At 34.9% G+C, this 26,974-nt stretch overlaps 1 protein-coding gene across 15 annotated transcripts in view; it reads right to left on the bottom strand.

Moving 5' to 3' along the window:
- Nucleotides 1-26,974, bottom strand: part of DOCK9 (dedicator of cytokinesis 9) — a 113,998-nt gene that overhangs the window by 25,461 nt on the left and 61,563 nt on the right. For all 15 annotated transcript variants that reach the window (XM_039730394.1, XM_039730402.1, XM_039730397.1 and 12 more), the window contains 27 exons: nt 26,124-26,198; nt 25,889-26,029; nt 25,451-25,651; nt 25,201-25,323; nt 22,623-22,705; nt 22,057-22,179; nt 20,428-20,507; nt 20,156-20,343; nt 19,968-20,033; nt 19,344-19,436; nt 18,964-19,087; nt 18,454-18,575; nt 17,016-17,102; nt 16,340-16,429; nt 14,966-15,081; nt 14,747-14,816; nt 14,482-14,607; nt 14,282-14,353; nt 11,878-12,024; nt 11,088-11,171; nt 10,369-10,480; nt 7,781-7,959; nt 6,666-6,782; nt 5,842-5,962; nt 5,224-5,357; nt 2,009-2,123; nt 939-1,005 (listed from right to left, as the gene is read on the bottom strand). In XM_039730394.1, the coding sequence (XP_039586328.1) occupies nt 939-1,005; nt 2,009-2,123; nt 5,224-5,357; nt 5,842-5,962; nt 6,666-6,782; nt 7,781-7,959; nt 10,369-10,480; nt 11,088-11,171; nt 11,878-12,024; nt 14,282-14,353; nt 14,482-14,607; nt 14,747-14,816; nt 14,966-15,081; nt 16,340-16,429; nt 17,016-17,102; nt 18,454-18,575; nt 18,964-19,087; nt 19,344-19,436; nt 19,968-20,033; nt 20,156-20,343; nt 20,428-20,507; nt 22,057-22,179; nt 22,623-22,705; nt 25,201-25,323; nt 25,451-25,651; nt 25,889-26,029; nt 26,124-26,198 (3,056 nt within the window). The remainder of the gene's footprint in view (nt 1-938; nt 1,006-2,008; nt 2,124-5,223; nt 5,358-5,841; nt 5,963-6,665; nt 6,783-7,780; nt 7,960-10,368; nt 10,481-11,087; nt 11,172-11,877; nt 12,025-14,281; nt 14,354-14,481; nt 14,608-14,746; nt 14,817-14,965; nt 15,082-16,339; nt 16,430-17,015; nt 17,103-18,453; nt 18,576-18,963; nt 19,088-19,343; nt 19,437-19,967; nt 20,034-20,155; nt 20,344-20,427; nt 20,508-22,056; nt 22,180-22,622; nt 22,706-25,200; nt 25,324-25,450; nt 25,652-25,888; nt 26,030-26,123; nt 26,199-26,974) is intronic.

Raw genomic sequence — 26,974 nt, 5'->3', positions numbered from 1 at the left:
GAAAAGTGGTGTGAGGGAAGCTGTAATACTGATTCTATTTCACTCTATTCACACTGTAAACATTTATTCCAATAATACAGAAAACAATACAACATCCCTTGTTCCTCCAATAAGATGTTCTAAAAGTTCTTCTTCAAAGTGTAAAGCCAAAATGAAAGCCAGTTTTCAGGCTCTGTCTTCCATGTGCCAGTTGAGAATGAGAGAAAAGACTGCCTCACTGACTCTTCAACTCAGCTTCATTTTTTACTGAGACCTTGAGTAGCTCAGCTGTCTCCAGCCTTGCTGGGCAGAATGGTGTTTGCCTTCCCCAAACTTGTCATTCTGAGCACAAAATAACCTCAACTCCCCCTTCTGAGATCTCCTTGTCTTTTAGACTAGTGGACTCATGGTGGAACATTGGACTCATCCTGCACCTATTCCCTTAGGGAACAGCAGAGGACACGTGAGGTTGATGAGTCCAATGCTAGGAGCATGGTTCTGAAGTTATGCAATGCAACCAGTTCTGCTACACAACCACGTATTTGCTATTGAGCAGCTGATATTACAAGACACAGTTAATGCAGAAGGATATCAAGACAGCTGGTTCCTCCTCCATGAGCACTGCAATACTCTGAGCACTACTTCTTGTTCAAGAACTTTCTGAGATCCCTTCTGTACAGCCTGATTCCAGAGACTATCATGGACCTGGACAGACACCCAATTGTGGACATCAAGTTAAGGACTTCCAAACAGATCATGACAATATTATTAAAAAACAAAACCCAACAACAACCAAAAAAGCATTTATACATGCTTATATCCACACTCATGTTGTTCACAGAACAGCAAAACATACAGATGCACAAGCACAGCAAAAACCTTTATACATGCTTATATCCACACTCATGTTGTTCACAGAACAGCAAAACACACAAAAAACAAGCACAGCAAAAACTTACTCTGTAATGGTGAAAAAGTCCATGAGTTCAGATTTTGTAGCCTTGTTCCAATATGTAAACAACGCATCTAGGAAAATGAATAACAATTTAAAAGATAACAATTACTATTTTGAAGCTCTCCTTAAAATTGATTATACAAATGCTCATATCAATTCTCCAAATGAGTTTCTGCAACATGATGTTAATTAATAACCCATAATATTCCCATCCAATTTCATATTTTAGTAGTAATAATTATTTCATAGTAATAATTGTGTAGCCTGTAGTGCCTACAGCCCTGTAACAATATAAGACTTCAGAGTATTTCAGACTGTTAGTCCTATAACCTACTTCTTTACAGATGGGTGCCAACTTTTTTTTTTTTTTTCATTAAAATTAATTCTTTTTTTCTTTGATCACAGACAGGGATGATGCCAAGATGTATGATCCTAACAAACAAGTATGATGTGCCATTCATGCCCTATTTCTATACCTCTGTAACCTTCTCCAGGATGACACAACTTTCAAAAATTCAATGGATCATCTCACAAACATCCCAGGAGAATGAAGAAGCACTAACACCCCCATATTCCAGAAATGGAAATATATACAACAATCAAATCATTTGGTTCCTTGTAATACAGCAAGTTCTGCAGGACAGAGCCCAAGACACTTTTACAGAACAATGAATTATTCTTCACCTCTGTTTTCCAAACCAAACTGTACCATTGCACACAAATGTTCACTTTCTTAAAAAGTCCTTTAGTTGACCTCACACTTGGAATAAATAAACCGTACTTAACGCTTACAAGGTTTCAGTCAGAGTTTAATTTGAGTGATCACTCATATCCACACAAATACTCACTTTCTTAAAAAGTCCTTTAGTTGACCTCACACTTTGAATAAATAAAGAGTACTTAATGCTTACAAGGTTTCAGTCAGAGTTTGAGTGATCACACATATTTGTAAAAGGCAGCACATCATGGTACCTACACCTAAAATACTCTGCTGATTTTGCAAAGTTATTGAAACAACAGGCATAAATCCAGGAAAAGGCTTTGAATTTATAAAAAGCACGAGGAATTACCTACCGTCTGACATGCTTCTTAAAATATGAAGGAAACACATGAGCAGACTTTTGATCTCTGCCTGGTCAAGTTTGTCATAGCGAACAACAGAACTTCCTAAAGTGCTGCTCTGTTGATTCTGAAAAGCAAACAGATGTATTTTGGCTGAAGAGTCCTTAAACTGAAAACAAATGAAATTGTTTTCAATTGCTTTAATAATTCCTGCAGCAGAAAAAGTATCTCCAAATGGAGACAGAAATATTTCATGTAGAGACAGGTCACTAAAACACACATTACACACACCAAGTGTACCAAATTAAACCTCTTTGCTTTGCTTGTTTTTAATTCCTCCTAGGTATAATTTTTTTTCCCTAGGAGCAAAAGGAGAAGTTACCTAAGAGTGATTATTGAACAATCACTAGGTACTCACACTGCAGAAATCAAGCCTGACCCTTCTGCTTAGACTGAATACTTGAAAACCAAATGCTATTGTTAGGTGATACATCTATGCTCCTTTGCTTTTCAAGAGACTTTCTGCTGAACTGTAGACAGGACTGCCTCTACAAAATTCATTCCATTTAAAGATCTCAAGCAAAATTCAAAGATCCTCAAGAAAATCATACATGAAGGGCAATAATATACATTCTGGAAGACTGACTACTACTAAGTAACTTGTTCTTGCCCTCCCCTCCTTCCCCAACATACAAACAAACAAATCCTCTCCCTGTTTCATTTTTTTATGTAATTCCTACTCTTGTGGAAAGTTTATCAGCAACCCACAATACCACTGTCAGTGCAAAAAACCCCTCAATAATAGGTCTTTCAAAATGTATACCACCAAATAAAATGGAAAAACAAAAATTGTAAAAACAAATTAATTGAATTTTGGGCAAAGACTTGTAAAAAATAATTTCCACACAGTCAAGTGTTAAAAAATCCTCAGTCTGAAGCTTTATAGATATACTGTATAAACTTTTGTTTAAAGTATCAATTATGCCCTTTATAGTGCCTAATTCTCACATCCAATATGCCACTTATACAAATGGAAAATGAACCAGACATTTAATAAGTTTTCTGTAAAGTCAACATCTGGTATAATTGATCTATACAACTCTTACTATAAAAAATTTACAAATAAAAAGGTAGACTCAAGGGAGAAAAGCACTTGATTTTACAAACAAAGCAAGAACTGACATTAGAATAACCCTTCCTGGCATACTCCTAACTGAAAGCAGGAGACACACTAACCATGAAGGAACATTTCACAGCAACCATTGATTGCTGAGCCCTTTTTATGCATTCTATTGCATTAAAGAATTCCTGTCCTAAAGCAATCTGTGAATCTGATACCAGTAAACGTGTGAATCACATACTAGTCATTGAATGGATGCACAGTGAAAGTGAATTGAAACGATGATGAATACTAGCCAGAAGTTACTGTAATTTAGGAGGAGGTGGACACCTCTATAAGCCCAATTACTGCAAATTCTAAAGACCTCAAAAACTGTTTATCTTTAAAATATCTCTGGTGAAAAGGAGGTGCTACTCTACAGCTTTTTGGATGCCATAACAGAGCAGGCAACCAATGGGTGACAGAGCAGAAACAGAATTGTGTTTCCAACACTTTAAGAAACTGCCCAGAGCACCAGATAATATTCCCACTAAGACTGTTGAAGATACATACAGATAAAATAGGACTATAGCTACTCAGAAGCTTAGTTTAGAATCATGTCAATAACCTACAAAGTACGCACAAATTGAAATAGAAACTGATATACTGCCAGTCTATTCTGATTCCACAAGCATAATACTACAGACTATTCTGAAAGAAAATTAGAACAAAAACATGTCTCTTCACCATAATGATATCAAGCAATGAGCAAAAACTTGGAGATAACATGCACTGAACAACTGATCCACTAGAAAGTAAGTTTAGAAAGCAACAAATAAGAAGCCAGGATTAAGTATTATTTGGGGAAAATATCAACAGCATGCAAAACATAAATCTTCTGTTACCTAAGTTGGCAGACCAGAGTAGAATTTTCAAAGGATGTTGACTCCTTTGAAAACCCTTTTACTTGGTGAAAACACTACACATTAGTAATTAACATGACAACTAAGTAATAGATGACAGCATTGCCATTTAGCAACAGTGTATACCAAGATATTTCTTTATTACCTTGGTCAATACCAAAGAACTTTCAGTTCTATCAAAGACCACAAGACTCAAATTCTGTAGTTATTGAAACTGATTTGATTTTTTTATACTTGAACTAGATCACATGCATGTACCCCAGGTTTGGACATATTTCACATGGTCAAATTGCATATATTGGGTTTGAGATTCAACTGTTGCAAAGAAGCGGCAAAACTACTGACCACACACTTCACTCAGAAGCTTAACTATACCAAGCACAAAAACCAGATACTTCTTGTAACTGAAGAGAGAAAGTAGTATGCAAAATTTTCTCTGGCAAAGCTGGGATTGTCAGAAGTGAAAAATCCATAGTAACACGGTTTTTCTTTGGAGGGTGAGAATTTTCTTCTTCCTCTCCGCTTGGGCGCAGAGCATGAGCAGAGTGCCTTCTGAGAAGCTTCTCTCTCTGCCCCACGAAGGCATGTCAGAGCCAAGGGGAAAAAGTCAATATGTTGTGACTTGCACAATGAGAGCTAAGCAAATGAAACGTGATCAGTATTGACACAAACTCTAGAAAGACAGGACTCAATACCTCATAGCACCCGCAGCCAGAGTTCCTAATTTGTAACAGCTTTAAAGTGAAATGGTTTAGAAAAGTCAAACTAAGATAAAAGAAATCACCCAGGGAAAGCACAAAAACTGTTTTTTTCAACGTTTTAAAAATGCCAAGTATATTGAGCATAGAAAGGGATGGAGTGATGGTCTCCACAAAATCAAAGAAGCTGTTCAAACTGGAATTCAGTTCCCTCAAGCAACAATCAATACAATTCATCTAGTGCCTTTCAGTAGCAAAGGAAACAACTGTTTGCTTTTGTCTCTACATTGAAAATCTGTTTGCATTTTTTGTGAAACAACTCGGTTAATGCAATTCAAAAGGAGACTGCAAGATAATTATTTCACAAAACAATTATATAAAATACTGCCTTGAAGTTATTCTAGAAAAGCCCATTCAAAATAGAGATCAGAGAAGTTAACTTCTATGAGACTTAGGATGAAATTTTAGAAATACACTTTTAGGATTTATTAGTTTGTTTTTTATTACCTTGTCAAGAGAATTGCTCTTGTCACTGTGTCTTTCTGGGAGACTGTTTCCTGAGTCTGTGCTTATAAGAGAGCCTCTTGAGTCAGCATTCCTCACACTATTAATATTTGGAGTTGATGTGGTGTATGGGGAAGCTAAAAAAAAACCAAAACCACAACCTCAAACAACATAAAAATCTCAAACAATACATACAACAAGTCACTCCATAGCTTAGTCAGAATTTTAAAATCACCATATATTTTTAAGAAAGCAAATAATTAATTATATTTACTTATTTTTAATGAAGACAAATTTATTCTAGAACTTCAGCAAAGTATATATGTAAAGATAAACATAGACTTATGTACAACTACGAGACATGCATAAAAAACATATACATATGCACTTCCATGAAGAAGCATGTCTATTTAATAAAAAAAACAAAACAATCTTTTCCCATTTTTTTATTTTAACTATCACTTTTGACAGGGAAAAAGCAGCCCTGCTTCAGAAAATAACATTAGATTCATATAGAAGAGCAAATCCCAAAAGATCCCAAAAGACAGATTTCATGTACAGAGTGAAAAAATAAAACAGTTCCTCTTTAATTATTTTGTTTTGCTTTTTTTAAGTGCTTACCAATGCCAGAGATAACACCAAACAGATCTTTAGGAAGGTTGTTATCCAATGTGTTTCCTGATTTTTGTGGTGTTACTAACTGACTTGCAGTCGGCAAAATCTGTGCATCATCCTTCGTGCTCTGTTTGGAAAAGAGAGGAAAATGTGATTATTTTCCTATATTAAGGACTCAGTGAATATGTCATGTCTTCTAGAGAAATATTTGTTAAATATTTCTTCCTTAAAATTTAATTTCTATTAAATATGCTCAAAAGAATGGAGATGCTCACATACTTGCATAAGCTTGGAATACCTTAAAACTTAAGATACCTCTGGAAACATTGAAGAAATGAGTATTCTGTTGAATTTGAAACACTATAAAACAGATATTTCAAAAAGACTCACATTAATCATATTTCAAACACCCAAATATTTATCTTGTTGGAAGAGTTTAGGAGATTTTTTTTCTAATACTAAATGGAACACAACAAAATAAGGACAGAAGTAAAATATATGAATAATTAAATCTTAGATTCAATAGCTGTGTGCAACTGTATCAATATACACCCTTCTCAAATTGCATTTTAATTAATTCTCCTGTAGTCCTCTTGCACTATAGGTCTCTCAAAATGACTCCTTTAGGGTTAAGTTCTTCTTTAATTTCTAGAAAATTAACAATCTTTCTGTGGTGCATTTTTTTCAGTGCTGGACTTCGCTGAAAAATTGCACAATTCTGAAGCTTACTAAGCTCCTTTTTTGCCAGAAGTATGCAGTGTTTCATATACAGGTTACCAATAAATTATGATAAAAACAAATCAGAATACCAAACAGAAATTGTCACTCACATTGCTGGAAGGGTTAACAGGAAATGGAGACACATCTTTCACATTGATACGCTGAACATTTTCTATGAGCAGACCAAAGAGTGGCAAATACATAGTGGCTATTCTTGCTTGATGGCCCTAAACAGAGTTTTAACAGTTAATTTAAAAACTACAGTTTTAATTTTTAATCACCTACTAGTTTTAATCTATTCACCCCTAAATTGCAAAAAAAAAAAAAAAAGGCACTTGATAAATATTTGCCAATCCAGAGCTTCATAAATGGCAAAAGAAGATCAACAAATTTTATTTACTGTCTGAATACAATGCAGAAAAACTCCAAAATTTATGTCATTTCAGCTAAGACCAACCAAGTAAATTAAGATTGCGTTAGCTCAATGAATTAATGATACCTTTCATTACAATTTTTTCAAAAAAAAAAAAAAAAACGGAAAAAAAAAGGCACTTGAATAAATATTTGCCAACCCAGAGCTCACTCACATTCATAAATTCATAAAAGGCAAAAGCAGTGATCATCACTGTATTTGATTCTAATTTACAAAAGATCAGCAAATTTTATTTACTGTCTGAATATAATACAGAAAACCTCCAAATTTTATGTCATTTTAGCTAAGACTAACCAAGTAAATTAAGATTGTGTTAGCTCAATGAATTAATGATACCTTTCATTACAATTTCTTGGCTTCTCCACAGCACTGCTGATATTAAAAAGACTCAGAAAATTAAAAATCACTCAAAATTTACCACCATGACTTGTAGTTGTCTTATACCCATTTCATAAATAATAGATGATGGAAAGACAGCTCCAAAATATTAAGAGCTAATATTTAATGAAATGAAGAGCTTAAAACACACTTGTAGAAATCTGATTACTTTAAGCACAGCAGTTAGAGTACACTGTGCTAAAATACAAACCCACATATAATTATATTAAAAAATGTTTTGTCATTTCATTTGGTAAAAAGATGGAATTTGCAGATTGGTCTCAATACCAGTTTTCATCACAGTCTGGGTAGCTGAAAATTAACAAGGGTTTCTTCTATGAAAGAAAAACCATTCTGTAGGTGTGCACACCTAATCTTTATTATTTTGTACTACTAGCATAGCAATAGACTTACCCTGGTGGCATATCTATCATCAAAAGAATGCTTTATCATCAAATTCTTGAGCACACTGATGGCAATCTGCCGCACATCTCTGAACTCTTGTAAGGCATTGCCCACCTCCCTTAGAAGCAGTCCAACCAAGAAGTGATTTTTACAGAATTCATCAGTTAATGAATAGTCCAGCTGAAGGTCTGGAAGTAAAATACAGATTTCACATAAGGAATGGTTTTATTTAAATCAATTTATAAATCAACTTAAAGCTGAAGTAAAACCCAGCACATCAGATACAGCAAACTGCTCCCTCTTTAAAGTACCTTTTGTGTAATAAAAGCATCCAGTTTATTTATGTACTGAATGTATGACCTCTTTAGAGAAACTTCAGCTTGAAGGGCTCATTTATTAGAACATATTTATGTTTACAATGTCAGCTGAGGAGGTGTCCAAGAGTTTCTTGTGTTCATTGTCATTGCTCAATACAGTAATCAAAAACAAGATGCTAATCTCAAAGCACTTTCATTTTCCAAAGAACTCTCTCAGTAAGGCAATACCTCAAGTCAGAAAGAAGCATATCTGAGACAGCACAGCCATTACACAGACATCCTACAGGTGTTCTTGTAACACAAGAGCCAGCCACATCACGTGAGATATCTTTTGCTCAACGCAGCAAAACACAGCCAGAAATACTTCTTATAAAGGTCTTCTTTCCTAGCTGAACTCCTAGCTCCCAGGGAGCATTTTATACTCTTCTTTATTGTGCAATCAGAAACACTGTCTTCTCTGGTTTTTCCATTTTCTAAGGTTCCCTAAGCTCATAGTCTCGCTTTTCTAAGAAAATATTTACGCAGTGTTATTAACCAAGACACTCCCAAAGCTAAAAAAAACCAAAGACATAAAAAAATTCTAAGCATTTGTTCAGCTTGTGGTCTCAAATCTTGCTTTATCTTGCTCAACCTTGTTGAAAATGTTAATTAGTGATATTCAACTTTACTAACTAGCAGAGCCTACGGAATAAATATTTCAGAAAAAATAGCCTATTCTACAAAAATATGTTAGGCAGGTTTACTTGTTCCTTGTAAAAGCACCTTCCTTGCCTCTGTTTAGTGACTTCTGCTGTAGTTCAGTGCCTGGAAGAAATTAATGTGTCTTCAGAAGCAATAGCAAACATATGACTTGCTTTGGCACAAGACTGGATGTACCAGGAGCCCAGCTGGGCTACACAGAACTTTCATGACTGAGCTCCTACACACCCAACCACAACAAAAAAAAAAAAAAAAAAAAGAAAAAAGAAAAAAAAAAGAACCATGAAGTGGCTCTGAGAACGAGCTACAAAAGAGGAATACAAAAGTATTCAGGGAGAGTGCCAGAAAAGCCAAAGCTCAGCTACAGCTAGAAAAGAAAAGAAAAGAAAAGAAAAGAAAAGAAAAGAAAAAAGAAAAGAAAGAACCATGAAGTGGAACTGAGAAGGAGCTACAAAAGAGGAATACAGAAGTATTCAGGGAGAGTGCCAGGAAAGCCAAAGCTCAGCAGAAACTGGTAATGGACATCAAGAAAAGCTTTTACCACTACATTAGCATTAAATCCCTGAATAAGGAAAACATGAGATATTTGCTAAATGGGGATTGTGATTTAGAGACAATGGGCTTGGATAAGGCTGAAGTACTCCATAGCTTTGTTACTTTATCCTTCTCTGACAGGAGTCCCAGGCCTTAACAATCCAGAGACTATCTTCAAGAAAGATAATTAGTGCCAGTGGATAAGGATCAGGTCAGATTGCTCACTGTCACCTTTGTTAAGCCATGGTGAAGTCATCTTTCGACTCCTGAAGGAGAAGAGTGTGACTGGGAATGGCCAAAATGAATTTTTAAATTTTAAATCACGTTTTAAGACTGGTCTGTTTTAAGGGGAGAATAGCAGATGTTGACATGGTCAACATCGTATCCAAGCTGGGACATTTCAGTCTAGGTGAAGAGACACCCAAATGTGAAAAATAACTATGTGGATCACTGGGCTCAAAGCTGGAGGTTAATGGTTTGTACCCTACTTAGAGACAGCTGTAAGGAATTTCCCAGTGGCTATCCTACTTATTACTACTTCATCAACAACCTGCAAGGAGAGATGGAACACACCCTCATGAAGTTTGTGGGTAGGTACAGTCCATTGCTCAAAGGGCAGAGCAGCATTTTTGAAGAATCAAGATTCTACAGAAATGGCAATCAAATTCCATAAGGAATAATGCAAAATTCTGCACCTGGGATGGACAAACTTCCTGCAACGACACCAGCTGTGGAAGGATGAGCACTTCTAGAGAAGGGAAGGCCTGACGTGATCAAAGTAGAAAATTGGGCTACAGACCTACTCAAGTCCCTTTAAACCTGAATAAATATATGAAAAAAAGTTTACCATGTCTCGCTTTGGAAAGATTACTCTGCTACCTAAGCACTTCCTTTAGCTTTCAACAAAAGAAGTGAAACTTTAGACTTGTATTTAACAATTTGAAGCTTTCCATCATCTCACAGACCTGAAGTTACACAGTGCACACATTTAATAATAAAAAGCTGACATACAAGAAACATGCCATACACTACTTCAGAAGAATTTACCTTGGTATCTCTGAACTCTGCCTTTTCCAAATGGCATTGGTAGATTCAATGGTATATAGTGCTCATGATTACAGACTACACGAAGAAATTCAAATTTGAATTCAAAAAGAGCCTGCAAAAAGAAAACATAAGTTAAACAACTGATGCAGTGATTTGAAAAACATATTAAAAACAAATTTCTAACACAAAAGGGTGATTCACTTCAGTCTTGCACTATGTTGTATATAGATCTGTCAAAGTTCCACATGTCAGCACAAAATAAATCTAGAGTAACTCATACTTAACAACTGGTCTTATTTACTAAACCCACTGTCCAAAGTTTACAACCCTATTATATACTGATGTAAGAAAAGTTTGGACACACAGCAGAATCTCTTTGGGCATCTGACACATGCTTTCCCCATTCCAGTAAGGGTAGCTTACAATATTCAATATCAGCTCTTCCAACTTCAGACTTCTTGTACTCAATGCTTAAAATTTGTGCTTAGTGTGGCACCCCCACACCCCACTACTTCTGTGATTCACACACTCTAGTGTGGCCAAATTGCACCTGAGGATGGGAATCAAAATAGGAAACAGTGGTTTGATGGAAAAAAAATGCTTTAGGCACAGAGCAGGGACTTCTAATGTTACTGGGAAAAGACTTAATGCAGGACTTTATCCCCATGCATCAAGAAGAGACAACACTTAAAAATAGCTTGTTTAAAAACACCAAGTACCTTGGGATCTCCTGGGGCAAAGCAGCTGATGTAGTTATTGATCTGCTTGAAAACAAAGCCTCTGTCCATAAAAGTGAAACATCTCTGGGGAGAACAAGTAAAACCAAGATAGAATTGATTTACTGCCGTCTCTGCATTCAGTAATTATATTTCTGTATTTAATAAGTTTATTTTTGGAGCACATTATTGACATTTCAGTTTGAATATAAAAACCAATAAAACAAGCAAACTAAATATGTGTATACATATATACAATATATATAATGTTTATGAATACCAAATTTTCCCTTAAGAGTGCTGATCATAAATCACAAATAAAAAGTGGTTTGAAAGGAACTCTATCTTGACAGAAATGAAAATGTCATGCCACTAGAAGTTTTATCTATCACTTCAGTTCCCATCCTTTTCTATCCCCCTGTAGATATTATTGGCTGAAAAATAAAAGACAGTGAAATAAAATGCATTCTAACAAAGCACTGCTGAAAACTATTGCAGGATTTGAAGGCAGCCTAATGGTATTTTTAAAGGAAAAAAAAAGAAAAATCAAAATACATTTTGAATAAAATACAAATTCATTTCTTAAATTGCCAAATTTCTGAATGGATGTCATCTTGTTTACAGAAGATGCAAATCATACTTCAAAGCTTTTAACATGGATATAAAACTATATTTAAAAGGCTTTATGCATGTTCAGCTTTATATGAGTTGGCTTTCAGATTCCACAACAACCATACAGAAGCAATATAACTGAAAGAATAACCACAGAGTCCAAATGTCTTTGTGTACCTACTTTTATAAAGGCAGCCAGGCTATGGTTTGCATTTTTTGAGGCCTCTGGATTGTCTCTGTACTTCTGAGTGATGTGTGGCATTAGCATATTAACAACTGTTTCCACTGCATGATGAAAGGAGGCAGAAAATCTCTGGTTTCTCAACAGCTAGAAATTAATTCAGATGCAATATTAAATATGGTTTATAACACTAGAATATATCAGAAAATTTATTTTAGATAGCATAAAGATAATCTGACAGGAAGAGAGAAAACAGTTTTTGAGCTTTCTCATTTTCTAGAGTGAAGGATCATTTGTTTAAAAGAAAATATTGTAACATGCACTAACATCTATTACTGAAATTCAAGTAAGGCAGTCTTTGATGACAGAAACCACATGTATAAAAGCTTCTAGGTATAATGCATTAATATTTTTATATACTGAGATAAACAACACAAGCTTAAGAAAAAGAGGGAATCTTTTAATTTTACCCATCTTCCTCTCCAAAGAGACACCAGCAGGTTCACATATACTAATTACACTATCAGACAGTCTTTTCTGTCTTGAAAAACAACCCTTTTTTTGCTGTTCTGCAACTATCATGGTAATAACTGCTTTCACCATTGAGAAACTGTCATCCATGCTTCTTTCTTTCTCTTACTCCTCAGCAACTTCAAAATCTCAGCTCTTCAGGCATCAGAATTTTACTCTCTGTGTTTTTAAGTTTCCACAATCAGAACTCTTTTCTCTTACTTTTTGGTAGTTTGCCAACTAGCTTAAAAGATTTCTTCTTCATTTATAATTTCTTTCTTTCCACTCACCAGCTGTATTATCTTCATCAATGAATTTGTACACTATGACAAATTGGTTAGTAAGTGCTCCTCAGCTTTTTGGCACTGCAGATTTTCTTTTATTTCTCTACATCTTACAACCTTTACTACAGATTCTGTCTTTTGTGTGAAGAGACTAAATGACATGTGGTGTGAGGCTGATGGCATTGACAAAAATTGTTTCAATTGTACAGTCATTATCTCTTTTCTTTTTGAAAACTGAAAGTAAAACATGTGATCTAAGTATTTTTATACAAATGTAGTTTTTTGAACTGCATTAAATGCAACATTCCTAAACAGAATAAGTCATTGTCAAGGCCCTGCATAAATCAATGATTACATAATTTGCTTCCTTTGTGTTGAATTCTGGTCCAAAACCTCCAGCTTTAGTTTAAAACAAAATTAAAAATAGACATTAAGGCTGAAAAAGATCCCTTTATAAATATAAACAGTATTATAAATATAAACAGCAAGAAGAAACAAATAAGAACTAAAGGTTGTTTTGGTGAGTATGCCAGTGTCCTACAACACCCTTGTAACTCAGTCTTTGTTGGACAGTAATTAAACATATTCCTTGCTACAGAAATAATTTGGTGCACATAGAAATGCATCTTTTTATCAGATATCATAAGCAGGAAACATCTGAGTGCATGTTGCATTTATTACATTATCTAGTCAGGCAGAAAAATATAAAGTATTTAGCTAGATTTTTAAGGGGCTTGTAAATCATGAAGCAATGTTCAGGGGTGAAAATACTTGCAAACTGTAGCAAGTTCTACTCCTCTCTCTTTCATATTACAGAGAAGGTGACAATGAGGTTCATTGAACTGGGACTCAAACTCTACTGATGATACCCCAGAATACAAAATGTAGAACTATAAAGCTTTTTTCCTGATTGTACAGTTATTTTTCTCTCATGTACTTCAGGCTTCCAGTTGTATTCTAAATACACAGTGAGAATATTGATAACAATATCACAGCTACCTCATATGTTACTCAGATGAGAATATGCTGTAGACTTGAAACTTTCAAAACTTGTTTCAATCCAGAAGTAAATACACTAAAAAGTTGTCAATAATGCAAAAACCACTGCCTACAGGCTAATCTTGTAGAAAAATGCATTTCTGAAGTTTTAGCATTCTCCTTCCAGCATAGGAAATAACACGAAATTAAATATTGACACTTCTTACTACATACAGAAGACTGTAAATTTCATGACTCACTGTTCCCAGGGTCATTTAATATCACAGCTACAGTACTGCTCAAGAAAAAGCCCACATTTTTTTGGATACTGCTTACATCAAATGCTATCTACTGGTCCCAACTTCTTTGTACCACAAGAATTACAAATTCTTAATAGAGAGAGTCTGATGATTTACACAGACTGCTCTACTACATGAATTTTAAGGATTTCCATTATTTTATATTAATGTTGAATCCAGCCCTGTAGTTTATTCCATCTATTATTTCAACTGATTTCTCTTGCTGCCTCTTTCTCTCCCTTTCTTTCTAATGTGCAATAAGAAACATGTGATTGGAGGAAGAAGAGACCATCCAGATCTTCCCTACAATATTTTTGGCAAAAGTTGACATACCTTCACTTTGGAGTTTTCTATCAAATGTTGAGCCATTGACTTTATCAGAACTTCAAAGAAAAACCATGAATACTGCAGAGGAAAGAAAAATTCAGTAAGATTGCCACATGTGTTCAACAACTATTTCAGTACACTTAGTTCCTGTTTTTCAGTTATGACTAGGTAAGAAGAGGCAACAAAAAGTGCAGTTCAACACATACCTTAAGCAGTTTGTTGCTTGTAAGAAAGTCAGCAGATGGCTTTAAAATTGTTGTCATTGACTTTGTCAACTCCTCATGTACTGTCTTATATTCAGAAGCAACATAGGGTTCTGCTTTATATGCATACTTGGGGAGGAAAACCAGAATTAAATACAAAATTATGGCACAATACAAAAGAATTGAAATTAAATAGATGCAACTGAATTTAAATAGATTCTTTCTTAGGGAAATAAAAAAAGGAAATATTTAATTTACTTTTACCTACCTTCACATAAGATCTCAGGTAGCTATCCAAACCTTCTTCATGACACTGAGCAACAATATGGATAATAACCCTAAACATAAGTCAGAAAACAAGTAAACTTATAAGGAAAGCTGTGATTGCAACAGCAAAAATGCTACTCAGTTACAGATTTATGTGATAACTCAGTCATCATGTATGAACCACTTTAAATTCTTTAAATTATTTATTTAAATTCTTTACCTTGTCACATTGACTGCAACTTCCTCTTGAGTTGCTCTGGTAAGAACTCTGAACAACTGGTTTAGAATAGTTGGCAGGAAAGCTATCATCACATGGCCTTCCATAGCATGAAGGCTCTAAAAGAGAGTAGTAATGCTGTCACTCCTGTGAATCAACAGCATTTAAATCACAAATTCTGAAACCAAAAAATTTATTGAAAATCTTTTTCCAAAAATACAAGCTGATTGCACCACTTGGTGTTTGTTACCAAAAATATGGCATAGAAAGCAATTGAGGATCTTTTCCAAAATAAATATTTAGTAAATGGTTTCTACAGGAAAGCAAATTAGGGATGCAAATTAGGTGTTATTAACAGCATTTTAGAAGTACTTATTTGTACTTTTCCATTGAAATGCACTCTAGGTAATGATTCAGTGAGAAGTCTGTCCATGTGCCCAACAGCACACTGTTTTGTATTTCATCCACCAATGCAGACATTTAGCAAACATAAGTTCCACAAAAACATGCAGATTTCTTGCCTGAGCTAAGTGCAATACTAATTATACTAGTTACTGCTAAACAATAAACTAACAACAATGTTAAAACTGAGGATGAACTAAAATCCCTAACTACTTAATGGAAATTGGAGACTGTGAATTATTAATGACAATTTCTTCCTGAAATGCCTTTGCACTCCATCACATGCAAAAGATCCTACAGACATAACCACCCAAACAAAAAAGGAAGTGTATGAAGTTAATCCTACAAAGTATTATGCCAGAAAATTCCCTGGCATTAAGAGAATTTGACAAAAATAATGTATTTGCTGAATGTGCATGCGGATAACAAATGTCAAACGTTTCCATTTAGTGTTGGGTGTTAGGCAGCTGTCTTGTCTCTGACTGTTTGCCTGCACATCCACACTATTCAGGAGACAAAATGGCCTTTCTTCCTAAGTGATCTGTGTCAGAAAAAATTGAAGTGGAAACCATTCACTCACTCTATTGATCTAATCTCAAAAGAGAACTGAAGACATGACAATGATGACCTTCTAGGCAAAATTTTAGAAAAACCAAGAGTTGTGATTCCTTACAATTTCCATACAAAGTTCAATTTGATTATTTTGACAAACTAAGCCATTAGTATTTTGAAATCATGACTCATAAAGCTGACCAATTCTATCTCATTATTTCTTTGTGGTTTCCTCTTACATTGCAATTGTAAATTTATTTAAGGCTTTGTGGGCTTTTTCCACAGCATATTCCATTATTACAAGTCATAGTCAAAGTACTAATCCTCACACTGAAAAATGAGACCAGTAAAATGTCTGAAGCTCCAAGGCTCTGCAAAATCATAAATGAATTATATAATCTGTTATTCACTCTCATTTTATACCTTAAGATATTTCACAAGATCAGTTCCTAGTGCACGAGCTCCGGACTCTGTTTTCTGACAGTACTGAAAAAAATTATGCAAGTGCTGGTCCTGTCAAAGACAAAAAGAACAACAAATTAAACAATATCTAACATTACTATCTATAATCCATTTAAATATTTGTTTATGTGTAAATATGTATCTTTGTCCATAGATTCAATTTGCAAAAGTAATAGCTGAAGTCCACTATTCTGAAGACCTATTACGTCTTATTTTTTTAATGAAATTTCGAGTGTTATACAAAATGCTACCTAGATTTGCTTCCTACTGACATGCAGAAAATAACATACTTAATTATCCCAACCAATCATAATATGTTTTCTATGAAAAGGTCTAACAGGACTCATTGCTCTGCAGACAGTGAACAGCTTTCAGACAACTATGACCTCTCATCTAACTGGAAAATTCACACTAGAATGGATGACAGGAGACAAAAGGCTCATGTTTTGAATAGCTTCCATTTAAAATCTTCTGGTTTTCACATCTGATGTAAAAGAAAGAGACCATCAGAAAAGCCCAAGAGACAAAAAAGAAGTGAGCATACTGAGTTTAAAATCTTCCCATGTGTTGGATATGCATACTATAAACATAGGTAATTCCTAAAAAGTTCTCTAACTAAATTTGCTTTATAACTCACCTGTGTATACACAGTTGACACCAGATGAGTGGATATTTTCAGCAGTTGCTTGCCTCCATCTACCCATTTAATTTCAGGACCAGAATGCTGCACACACATGAGGAGAAATGTAGTAGTATATTAAAATGAAACAATTAACAGTCATTAACAATACTTCTTTCAAAAAGAAAAAAACAGGTTGAAGAAATGCAGTGTTCAATGAATAAAGTCATAAATAAAGCAAAATTATGCAGGCAATATTTCCAAAAGCATTTATGAAGCTTAGAATGTATTTTACAAGTCCCACAGTATTTTCCTTGGTGGCTAACAAAATTTACTCTCTGTGAGTCACAGATTTTGTGTTTCCCCTACAACTCTGCAAAGAAACTTCTGACTAGAGAGAAATATTTACTAGATTTCTCAGAAAAATAACACAAGGATTTCCACAGATACTCATAAGATTTAAAACTTAACATATGCCACTGATAGGTAGCAGCCAGTCCTTCCTTCTCATCCCATTTCCAAATAACTGAGAATGAGAATGCTGACCCTGATATCCAGTTAGGGAGAGATTTTATTGCTAAATCTACCACTTGTCATATTGGCCCTTACATTCTACCCATGGGCATGAGCAGAGACAAACAGCAGAGGCATAAAGAATACACCTACAAGGTGAGAAGATGAAAGATGTGAAGGAGACAATGGCTGGAAAGCTTACAGCAGAGTTTAAAAAAGACCAGGTGGTAGAACAGGAGGAGAGCAGCACCTCTTGCTGTTGATTTTAGGTCTCGTCCTCCAAAATTAGTCAATTTTGTCTCTGCATTCAAACTTTGTCAAATTCCCTATCACATTTTAATTTTGTATCCTCCTTGGTATGATTTTTATGACTACAATTATGCAAGCTTTCTGCTTTGAAAAATACAACCATAAATTTTACTTGTGAAGTATAGAGATCACAAAAATCAAGATGTGAGAATAAGACTTGTTCAGGAATAAAGGACTTACTGAAAGGAGACAGCATGAAATGCTAAAAAAAATTTAGTAAAGGACTTCAGATTATTTGCATACCTTCATAAACTCAAAATAATTTTAAATGTTCAAAAATTACTGTAGCTTCTGGTTAATTATTACTATAGAAAATGAAACATAAGCATTTCTTAATTGTATCAGCTAAATAACATTAGAAGTAAGTATGCAACAACTTTCTGACTTTTACAAGAATTTGACTCAACCTGTCCTAATACATTTTTTTTTGTCTCCCACATCTCTTTCGGTTTGGTTTTATTCTCTAATCTGGACATCTGACTTTTGCTAAGCATTCCATTTCAACTATAAAAGAAAATAAATTCTATTAGAAAATTACTTAAATCTTATCAGCAGACTGGGAAATTACAACCAAACCTTCTCTCCACTATGTTTGGGTTCTTTTTTAAGATTAGAGGCATTTTCTACAACATACCTTTCCAACACCCACTTCTTGATAACTAAGATAGCCTGAGGGAAGATTTGCTGACACTGGGATTTGTTGCTCATTGGTGACCACTCTTCCATCTTTTATCAAAGGAAGCCAAGAATACCCAACTGCAGAATATGAAAGGTAAGTAACTTTAAATATTATGAAACTCCACATACACCCTTATAACAAAAGTCTTACCAAATAATTCTGACATGTAATTTATAAAATAAAAAATGTTACTGTAAAGGCCAAATGATTTGAACACAAACAACTACAAAACATTGAAAGCACAAAGTAATTGTCACTGATTTTGAAAAACACTGTACATTCAATGGACACTCTAAATCAAAATTTGAAACATTTAAATTAGAAGAAATATTTTATTAAATCTTTCAGTCAGTCCTACGTAATTAGAAAGCATGATATAGATCATACAAGTTATGGGTTACCAGATAAGCATACTTCAAAAAAGTTCCCCAGTAAGTACTGAAAGTAAGGCATTAGTGTACAAACCTTGTGTTTCAACAACATCTTTCTTCTTTGTACTCCCTTTGCTTGAATTATCACAGCTGACATGGTAGAATGTGAACAACAAATGGTGCTTTTCATGTAACTGAGTGGGGAGCTCTATTTTAATCTGAAAGGCAAAGAAATCTCTGCAGAAGTTTTCAGCTGGAGCACTGACATGTGTTACTGGTTCTACATTTAAAGAGCAATTCCAGGTTGTATGTTATCTGAAGCTACACCACAAATCAAACACACAAAACCTTAAAAAAGTCCTTAGAAAGGGGACCTGATTTAACTGGGAACTTTGCAATCCTCAAATATTTTCTTGTATTTTGAAACTTACACAGTAGCTGACCTGGTAAAGTTTCCTCAGAAAGGCAGCTTACCTCATCATAAAACTCTGGGTTTTGATGGTGATGCAGAACAGCAGCAAATGCACTTCTAGTAAATACTGGTCCACCAGGCCTACCATAGATACACTGAGAACAGAGAAAAGGAAAAAAGAGCAAAAAGACCCTGTGATCCTTTTTTACTCTCAGCTTAGGATGTCTCACCCAGAATCTGAAATACTTCAACTTGTGTTTAACTTGGTTTCTTTACATGATGTTAAGTCTGCCTGCTGTGCAGTAGAGCTGACACTGTGATCTCACTTCAGGCTGTCTCTACATTTCTCTACTTCTGGTCTTCCAGGCACCTTTTATACACTGTGATTGCTCATCAAATGGAGTTTGGCTCTGCAGTTGAAATAAATCTTTAATGTTTTAACTTACTGGGAAGCAGGTAAAAGCTACCCTTGTTTGCAACAAGTTTATTCCTGGAATTTTAGTAAAAAAATATTAAAGACATGAAGTGCTCTGAGGACTCTTTAGAATCTCTTTTTTCAGAAACAAGCAATCCAGAAGTTACTCTCAAGCCACCATCCCAAACTAGATCAATTAATCCAGTACTACTGTTACTTAGCTAACTGCTCACTACTTACTTCTATCAGCCACAAAAATGCAAAGACTGACCTTCAAAGGCAAGGAATCCTCTTCATCAGAATCCTTGAACTCAACACACACTGCAATATTTCTAGCCTAAAGCAGTAGTTAAAAACATAAACCCAAGCAATTAATCATAAGGATCATCACAGAAATAAATATGCAAACAATCTTAACTAAACCTGAGAAAGAAGGTGGTACAGTTTTCCCCTACTCACCTTTGCAAAAGACTTTTGACTGTCATATTTTAAGTGCTTGGGATAAACATAAAGATGATTGTTGTAGATGGTAAAAGGCTGAGTGCATTTTGGTATACAGGGAACAAACTCCTCTATTTCAAATGCTGTGAGTGTCTTGGTACTGTTTTCAAACTGTTTCATGGGAATGTATGATGAGTTAACATAATCTGAAAATACATTGAAAAAAACAAATAAAGAACTGAAGAGGAAAAAGCCTGAATGTTCATTTAACAGTGTTTGTTAATACTTACTTGGAAAATCTGGTGACACATTGTCAATTGTAACATCCAGATTTCCTAAAATAACAGGAAGTTTGGCCATCTTTTCAGGTCTGCAGGAAGGAAAAAAAGAAAAAAAACCACCTCAAAGTCAGGCTAAATGCAAATCAGATGCCAGTAAAAAAAGATAATAGGAAACAGAGGCAAAAGTAATATCCTGAAACAGGAGTATGAGAGGAAAGGTGGTCTGAGGGTGCATGACTGACGTGGTCTTGCTTTTTGCCTAGATACACAGTTTTCTTTTCCTTTAGATTCTCAGGAAAAAAAAAAAAAGACTTGATACACAAGTGTGTCAAAGGTCACAGAAAAGCATGACTTTTTCTTTAAATTGAGATTAAACACTTTTTCAAAAGCAAGTTTTGCTATGTAATAACTCACTATCATTTGCAGGAAAGAGGGAATCTGTAAGTTTTAAATCTCAGTGGCCAGTGATAAGGATTCACAGCAGTAAGATAAACTTGGGGGAAGAGAAATCAGCAAGTTTCTGTATTCTCCATTTTCCAGACTAGCAATTGACCTTGCAAAACCCAAGTATAGATGTTATGGTGTAGCTACTTCAGAAACATGAAGTACAAGTATTTTCCATGCCAAAACCATGCAGAATCCTTTATTAGTAAAGCCAGTCAGCAGCATGATTTTTTAATATTATTGCACAGAAAGTGGATGCAAAGTTTTCCCAAAAAGTAATATCATGCTGTGAAGCAAACTTCTGGTTGGAGTTGGGATTCTAATTCCAACAGATATGCCTTAGACATTAGAACCCCTTTCTTACTGTAATTCCTATGAAATACTGTACATGGTTCCAGAAACAGGATGCTGAAATAACCAAAAGCACTCCCTTAACTCACAAAGTTGTATGGCAGGCTAATTTACTGCTTGTTTCAATTCCAGCAATTGCATTTATGGCAAGGAGTACCAGTATAGAGAGCAATTCCACTGCTACGTGAGGTTCAACAAAACCTTCAGCCACTTGCTAAAAGTGAGCTAAAATATCTGTTACAAAGTGAGCTAAAGTATCTATTATTGTCAGATTTGCTAAGCAAAAAGAAACTATAGCTCATTTTGTGCTTGGTGATTGTTCAAGTTAATACTCATAAGCCTTGCACACAAACTGGTGAAATCTTTAAGAATACTTGGTAAAAATGTTCTGCTATTTAGGTACACATTCCCAAGAAAGGTGGACTGGAGACTTGCTTTAATCCCTCTCCCTGAGAGCCAGCATACCCTCTCCAAGGTCAGGGAACAGATGATTTATGCTGACTTGTTTTCTTTTGAGAAACAGATGAGCATATTGTGCAAACATAACTCCTAGCACACAGAGATACTTCAGGATATAATGCTGCCTGCATGTTACATGTGGGATTATACTTCAGTCCTGCTTATAGCCCCAAACCATGTAAAAGAAAGATCTGTAGCTCATTTGAAGGCCTTAGTTATATTTATACAGCTTCTATATTTGGGGTTAAAGACATAAATACATACATCAAAATATTAGATGTTCCAGTTCAAGAACATAACAAAATATGGTGTGGCTTAGGGTTAGGAGTGAGGGGTTTTAGGTTGGTTTGTTTCTGTTTTTTCAAGTGGGAAAATCAGACTTACTTCCTGAAATCTGCTAACAATTTTAACATGTCTTCATTTGAGAGTTTATTACTGTCTTGTCTGAAGAGAGCAGAAAATCTTGCATTTTTGTCCAGGGTTCCTGAGGCATCTTTAAACAATGTCCTGAAAGTAAAAATCCTGCGTTTAGTTGAGTTTATGAAAGTGTTGAAATTCATTTCAGGAAATTTTTTTATTACAAAGCAGATTATCCTTCACCTTCCTTCATTAATATTTATAAGCATTAAATATTCTACTCATTGTAGGTGAGTTTAACATATAAATAGCTCAGTCTAACAAATAAGTGTGAACCATTTCATCCTTAATAACACAAAAATATTGACAACAGAAAACAGCTGGCAATATCAACTGTTTGAATAATAATGGACATTTATAACTTTTTTCCTACTACAGAGCTGAAGTGCAAAGTTGCTGGAAATCTTTAGTTAATTGAAAGCAAAAGAAGAAAGAATTTAAACAGCACATTAAGTTTTACAAGAAGGGAGATGCAAAAAACCGTGTTAGAGAAAAGTTAGGAAAAAATACAGATTGACAAGATTTGTCCTCACCTAGCTGCCCAGGCAAAAGGCATTCTATATTGACCTAATCTCTGGCATGCCTGCTTAGCATTCTTCAAAACTTTCTGTGCAACCTACAAGGGACATAAGAAATAGCCATATTGGAAAAGCTACATTTTTCTGAACCATTAGTACTTAAGAATAAAACCCACATATTGACAGTGATATGAATGAGAAAATCTTCTTTAGAAGATTAAAGATTAATCCTAAATATGTGAAGGGAACGACAATTGATAATGCCTCTTAACTATTCATTTCAGGTTAAGCACAGCCTGCTCATTTCACAGCACTTCTTGGGTGAAAACATACCCATCTACCTATCTACATTTCTGATAAGAAATAATTAAGCTTGAGAAACATTATTATACACAGAATACAGACTGAAAGCTAGAGCAAAATTAAACTGTTTTTAAAAATAAAGCTCCAATTCAAAAGAAAAAAACAAACAAACAAACAAACATTTCCCCTCTCACTTGCTCCCCCACCTATATCCACCACTCACTCTATGTACCAGAACACACTTCTGCAGAATGAGTAGTACAATACTCTGCAAGATTTGTACTACAAATACACAGAGACTAAGGGGAAGAGTCACTCTATGTACCAGAACACACTTCTGCAGAATGAGTAGTACAATACTCTGAGGATTTGTACTACAAGTACACACAGATTATGGGGAAGAGCTGTATGAAGATCACATGGACAACCCTGTGTATGGACATTGCAACACTGTTCTCATCAAAAGTTAAAATTCTTGATTTTGTTAACTTTTAAATGAACAAAAAACTCCCATTATACAGAACCAACAAATACAACAATCAGAAGCTAGAAACCCATTGGTTTGAGATGTTCAACACTGAGCTGAACCACTTGGGCTTCTCTCTTCCAGAAATCAGCTTTTGCCATGTGTTCACACACAGCAAAACACTTTGCCAGAGGCAAAAGCAACTACAGAGTAAAACTTCCTGAATATTATCCCTGATCTGTGCTGTTGGTATTATAAAGAGGTGATTCTATTATTGTGTTTGAGAGAACACTCCATTACGCTTTCCTGCAAAAAAGGGGGAAATAGCACTCGGAAGCATAAAACCTTAGTAAGCAATGACCACTAAATCACTGTATTCAACATTAAAGGGGAGAAAAAGTGATTTTTTTTTTTTTGGCTATAGAATTTGCTGTTTCATTTTCCCTTTTTCTTGTCCAGAGTAGTAAATTTCCAGGGAACTGGAATTCACTCCCTACACTGACCCACATGGAGGCTTATATAGCTGGTACTGTTCTATTTTATTTCAGATTAATACAGTGTAGTCCCTGAGAACAAGAACAGAAGAAAAATCCAAACTAAGCATTCATTTGTATAAAATTGTAAGTGATTGAATGCTAGAAAGCATAAGTTAATATAACTATGAGCATTCTCATTGTCTACTCCCATCATACAGGGCAACTACAAATCCAGAACTCAGCATCAAATGTGGGAACACCTAGGCTTACTTAACCCCCCAACATGGCTCAGGCCCAAGGACACCAAAATCACCTACACTCAGTTCAGGTTTTATTTTAACTCAGTAACAGTCAACATCAAAACCAGATTCCTAAAATACAAAACTGCTGTTTTCCAACAATAGCTGGGGGGGGAAAAAATAACTTGCACATTCCTGGAAAAACAAATCAGTAGGCTGATCTATATTAAGACCAAGTGAAAAATACATGTTTTTTTACATGCAGCTTAGCCAGCATCAAATTTGTAGGAAAGAACACTGTTGCCCTGCAGAGACTGAAAGTTAACTGTTTCTTCTTAGCTGAAAACAGGCAGAATGTCAACAGTAGCTGACTCTGCTTACAAAAACACTTTTCTCTTGTATGCTGGTCTGGCTACTTAAGCATAACTGTAAATCAAAAACACTGAACCTCTGCTTCTTCACTAGCAAACAAGAAGCAGCAACTAACAAAACTTTTTGTAGCTATGTTTCAGAGAAAATCAAAATGTTATGCCATCTTAGATTCCTGGAAACTTAAGATGTTCCAGTGGATTATTTCCAGAAGTGACTGGGGGTTCTATCAAATCTGCAAAGCATTTTATACATAATACCAGAAGCTTAATGATCTCAGTGGTTCTGGAGGAAAAAACCAGCAAGAATGCAGATGAAGTTATAGTAAATATTGTCACCAAAAAGTAAGACAAAACATCAACTGTGTTACACTAAGTAAGATGCATTAACTAAGAGAGACATGCAGTTATCATCTATATTTAACATTTCACTGTTCAACAATTTTCAATTCAACTTTCACACTGAAGTCCAATATTCTTTTATCAAATCAGTCTACTTAAAGACATCCTAAAAATTACATTGGCACAATTATAAGAAGTGAAATAAATGTTTCCAACAAAATGTTCCTTTATATATAATGTAATAATAGTTACTAGAAATAACTACAACTTACTGAATCAAATTATCCAGTTACACTAATTTACTATAAAACAATCAAGATTTTGATTTATAGTTATTAATTTGAAATCAATCTGGTTTGCCTCAACATTTTTTTCACGCCACAGAAGAAAATTACATACCTTTGATGAATCTGAACTTTTCATATATGGCTCAGCACAATGTGTAATACTTCCCTGTAACACCTTTTCTATTCTAGCCACAAGAAAAATGTCAGTATGAGGACATGTGACTGAGAATATCCCCTGGAAATAAAACAACAGATAAATAAAGAAGGAAAATGCACATCTTACATCACTTACTAGAAAGCCAAAGAAATCATGTAGGAAACTTGTATCCAAAATCCTACTAGTTGAAGTTCCTAGCTCTTACCTGCTTTGGGTATTGCAAGACAGCTTCATGAATGTCCTGAATTCTGTGTAAGCTGTCACCACTGCCATTCATCATTTGTTGAGATGCACTGGACAGCATGTGCCTTACCGAGGCGTGGTTCAAATCAACGTGGAAATCTGCTGAAATCTTCCTGTTGTTTTTAATATCAAATAGTGACAGTGTGACAAAGAAAGGCTCTACCTAGACATTAAAATAAAAAGAATCAAGCGTCAGTGCTAGCATCTAGATCACTGTAAAAATGTGTACGAAAAAAGATAAGTAACATTGAGGCCTTCATTGTGATTTAAAAGAGCAAAAATCCCCCTAACATACAATTCTCAATCACAACAAGGAATCTCTGCCATTAAGGATAGTACTAACTAAACATTAGGACACTCATTTCCGAATTAACAGAAAGTAATTAGATTAATTATTTACATTTGTTGTTGGTCCTTCTTCATTTTCTGCAACGCAGCTTTGCAAATTAAAAGATAAATCATTACACCTTACAAGAATTTTTTTTCCAAATTTCTCTTCAAATGGCTTCACTTCTGGTTCAATACTAGAAAAGTCAAGTTTCTTTAAAAAGAAAAAAGAAAAATAAATGTTAAATTTGCTTTCATCTCAAAAGGATTAACATAAAAGACCCCTGCTTCCATGTAAGAAGTCTAACCTGTGCATCTGGATCCAAGGCAAAAAGTTTTACTCTGCTTTCAGTTTTCAGCTTGATTTCTGCTTCTCTGGTACTCTGTTCAAAATAAGAAAAGTGGTCTTGATATCACACTATTAAAGTGGGCTTTAATTTCATGCCTTTTTCTGTGATGTTCAAAGCCCCACACATTTTTGATTTATGCATTCATTTCTCCCTCACTGAGCTTTGTACCTCCTTAGTTCACACTGATCAAACATGACTAAGCACAAAGTGAGAGCCTCTTCTCCTAATGCTTTTTTCCAGCCCTAGAAGTATAAAACCTTACATCAGCAACATAGAACCTTCCAAGCTCATGGGAATTACACTTCAGCACAATTTATAAATCTGCCTCCTTAAACAGTAACTTTCATAATCCTATTTTATTTAAATAAAACCACATAGTATGACTGCAGGTTAAAGCTCAGAGCTATCCTGAGACCATAAGATTGCTGAGGAAACAACAGATCACCTAAATTAAGAAACATCATCATAGCTTGCTTTCTTTTTTCTTTTTGTTGGTTGTTTTCATTTAACTTTTCTTGAGCTCTACAGCCAAAGAAGTGGTTTTCCTGTGGGCAGCTGGAGAAAACCCAAAAACTTCCAAAAGATAAACCCCTCACATTTAAAAGTTACTTTGCAGAGTTCACCGTACACTGGGGTTTGTGGATACCTATCTATTCACAGTAAAACAAAAGTGAAGTGGAACAAAATGGAATGTGAAAACTGATGGTATACATAGGTTACCTTTGTTTGAAAAAGGTCTTATTTAAAGAGCATTCTATGACAGGTTACCTTTGTTTGAAAAAGGTCTTATTCTATGATTTTTAAAGTCA

This window comes from Passer montanus, unplaced genomic scaffold (assembly GCF_014805655.1).
Source record: "Passer montanus isolate IOZ18808 unplaced genomic scaffold, ASM1480565v1 scaffold72, whole genome shotgun sequence".
In the NCBI taxonomy this organism is placed as follows: domain Eukaryota; kingdom Metazoa; phylum Chordata; class Aves; order Passeriformes; family Passeridae; genus Passer; species Passer montanus.
Note: the sequence above shows the minus strand (reverse complement) of the source record. Positions and strands in the feature narration are given on the sequence as shown.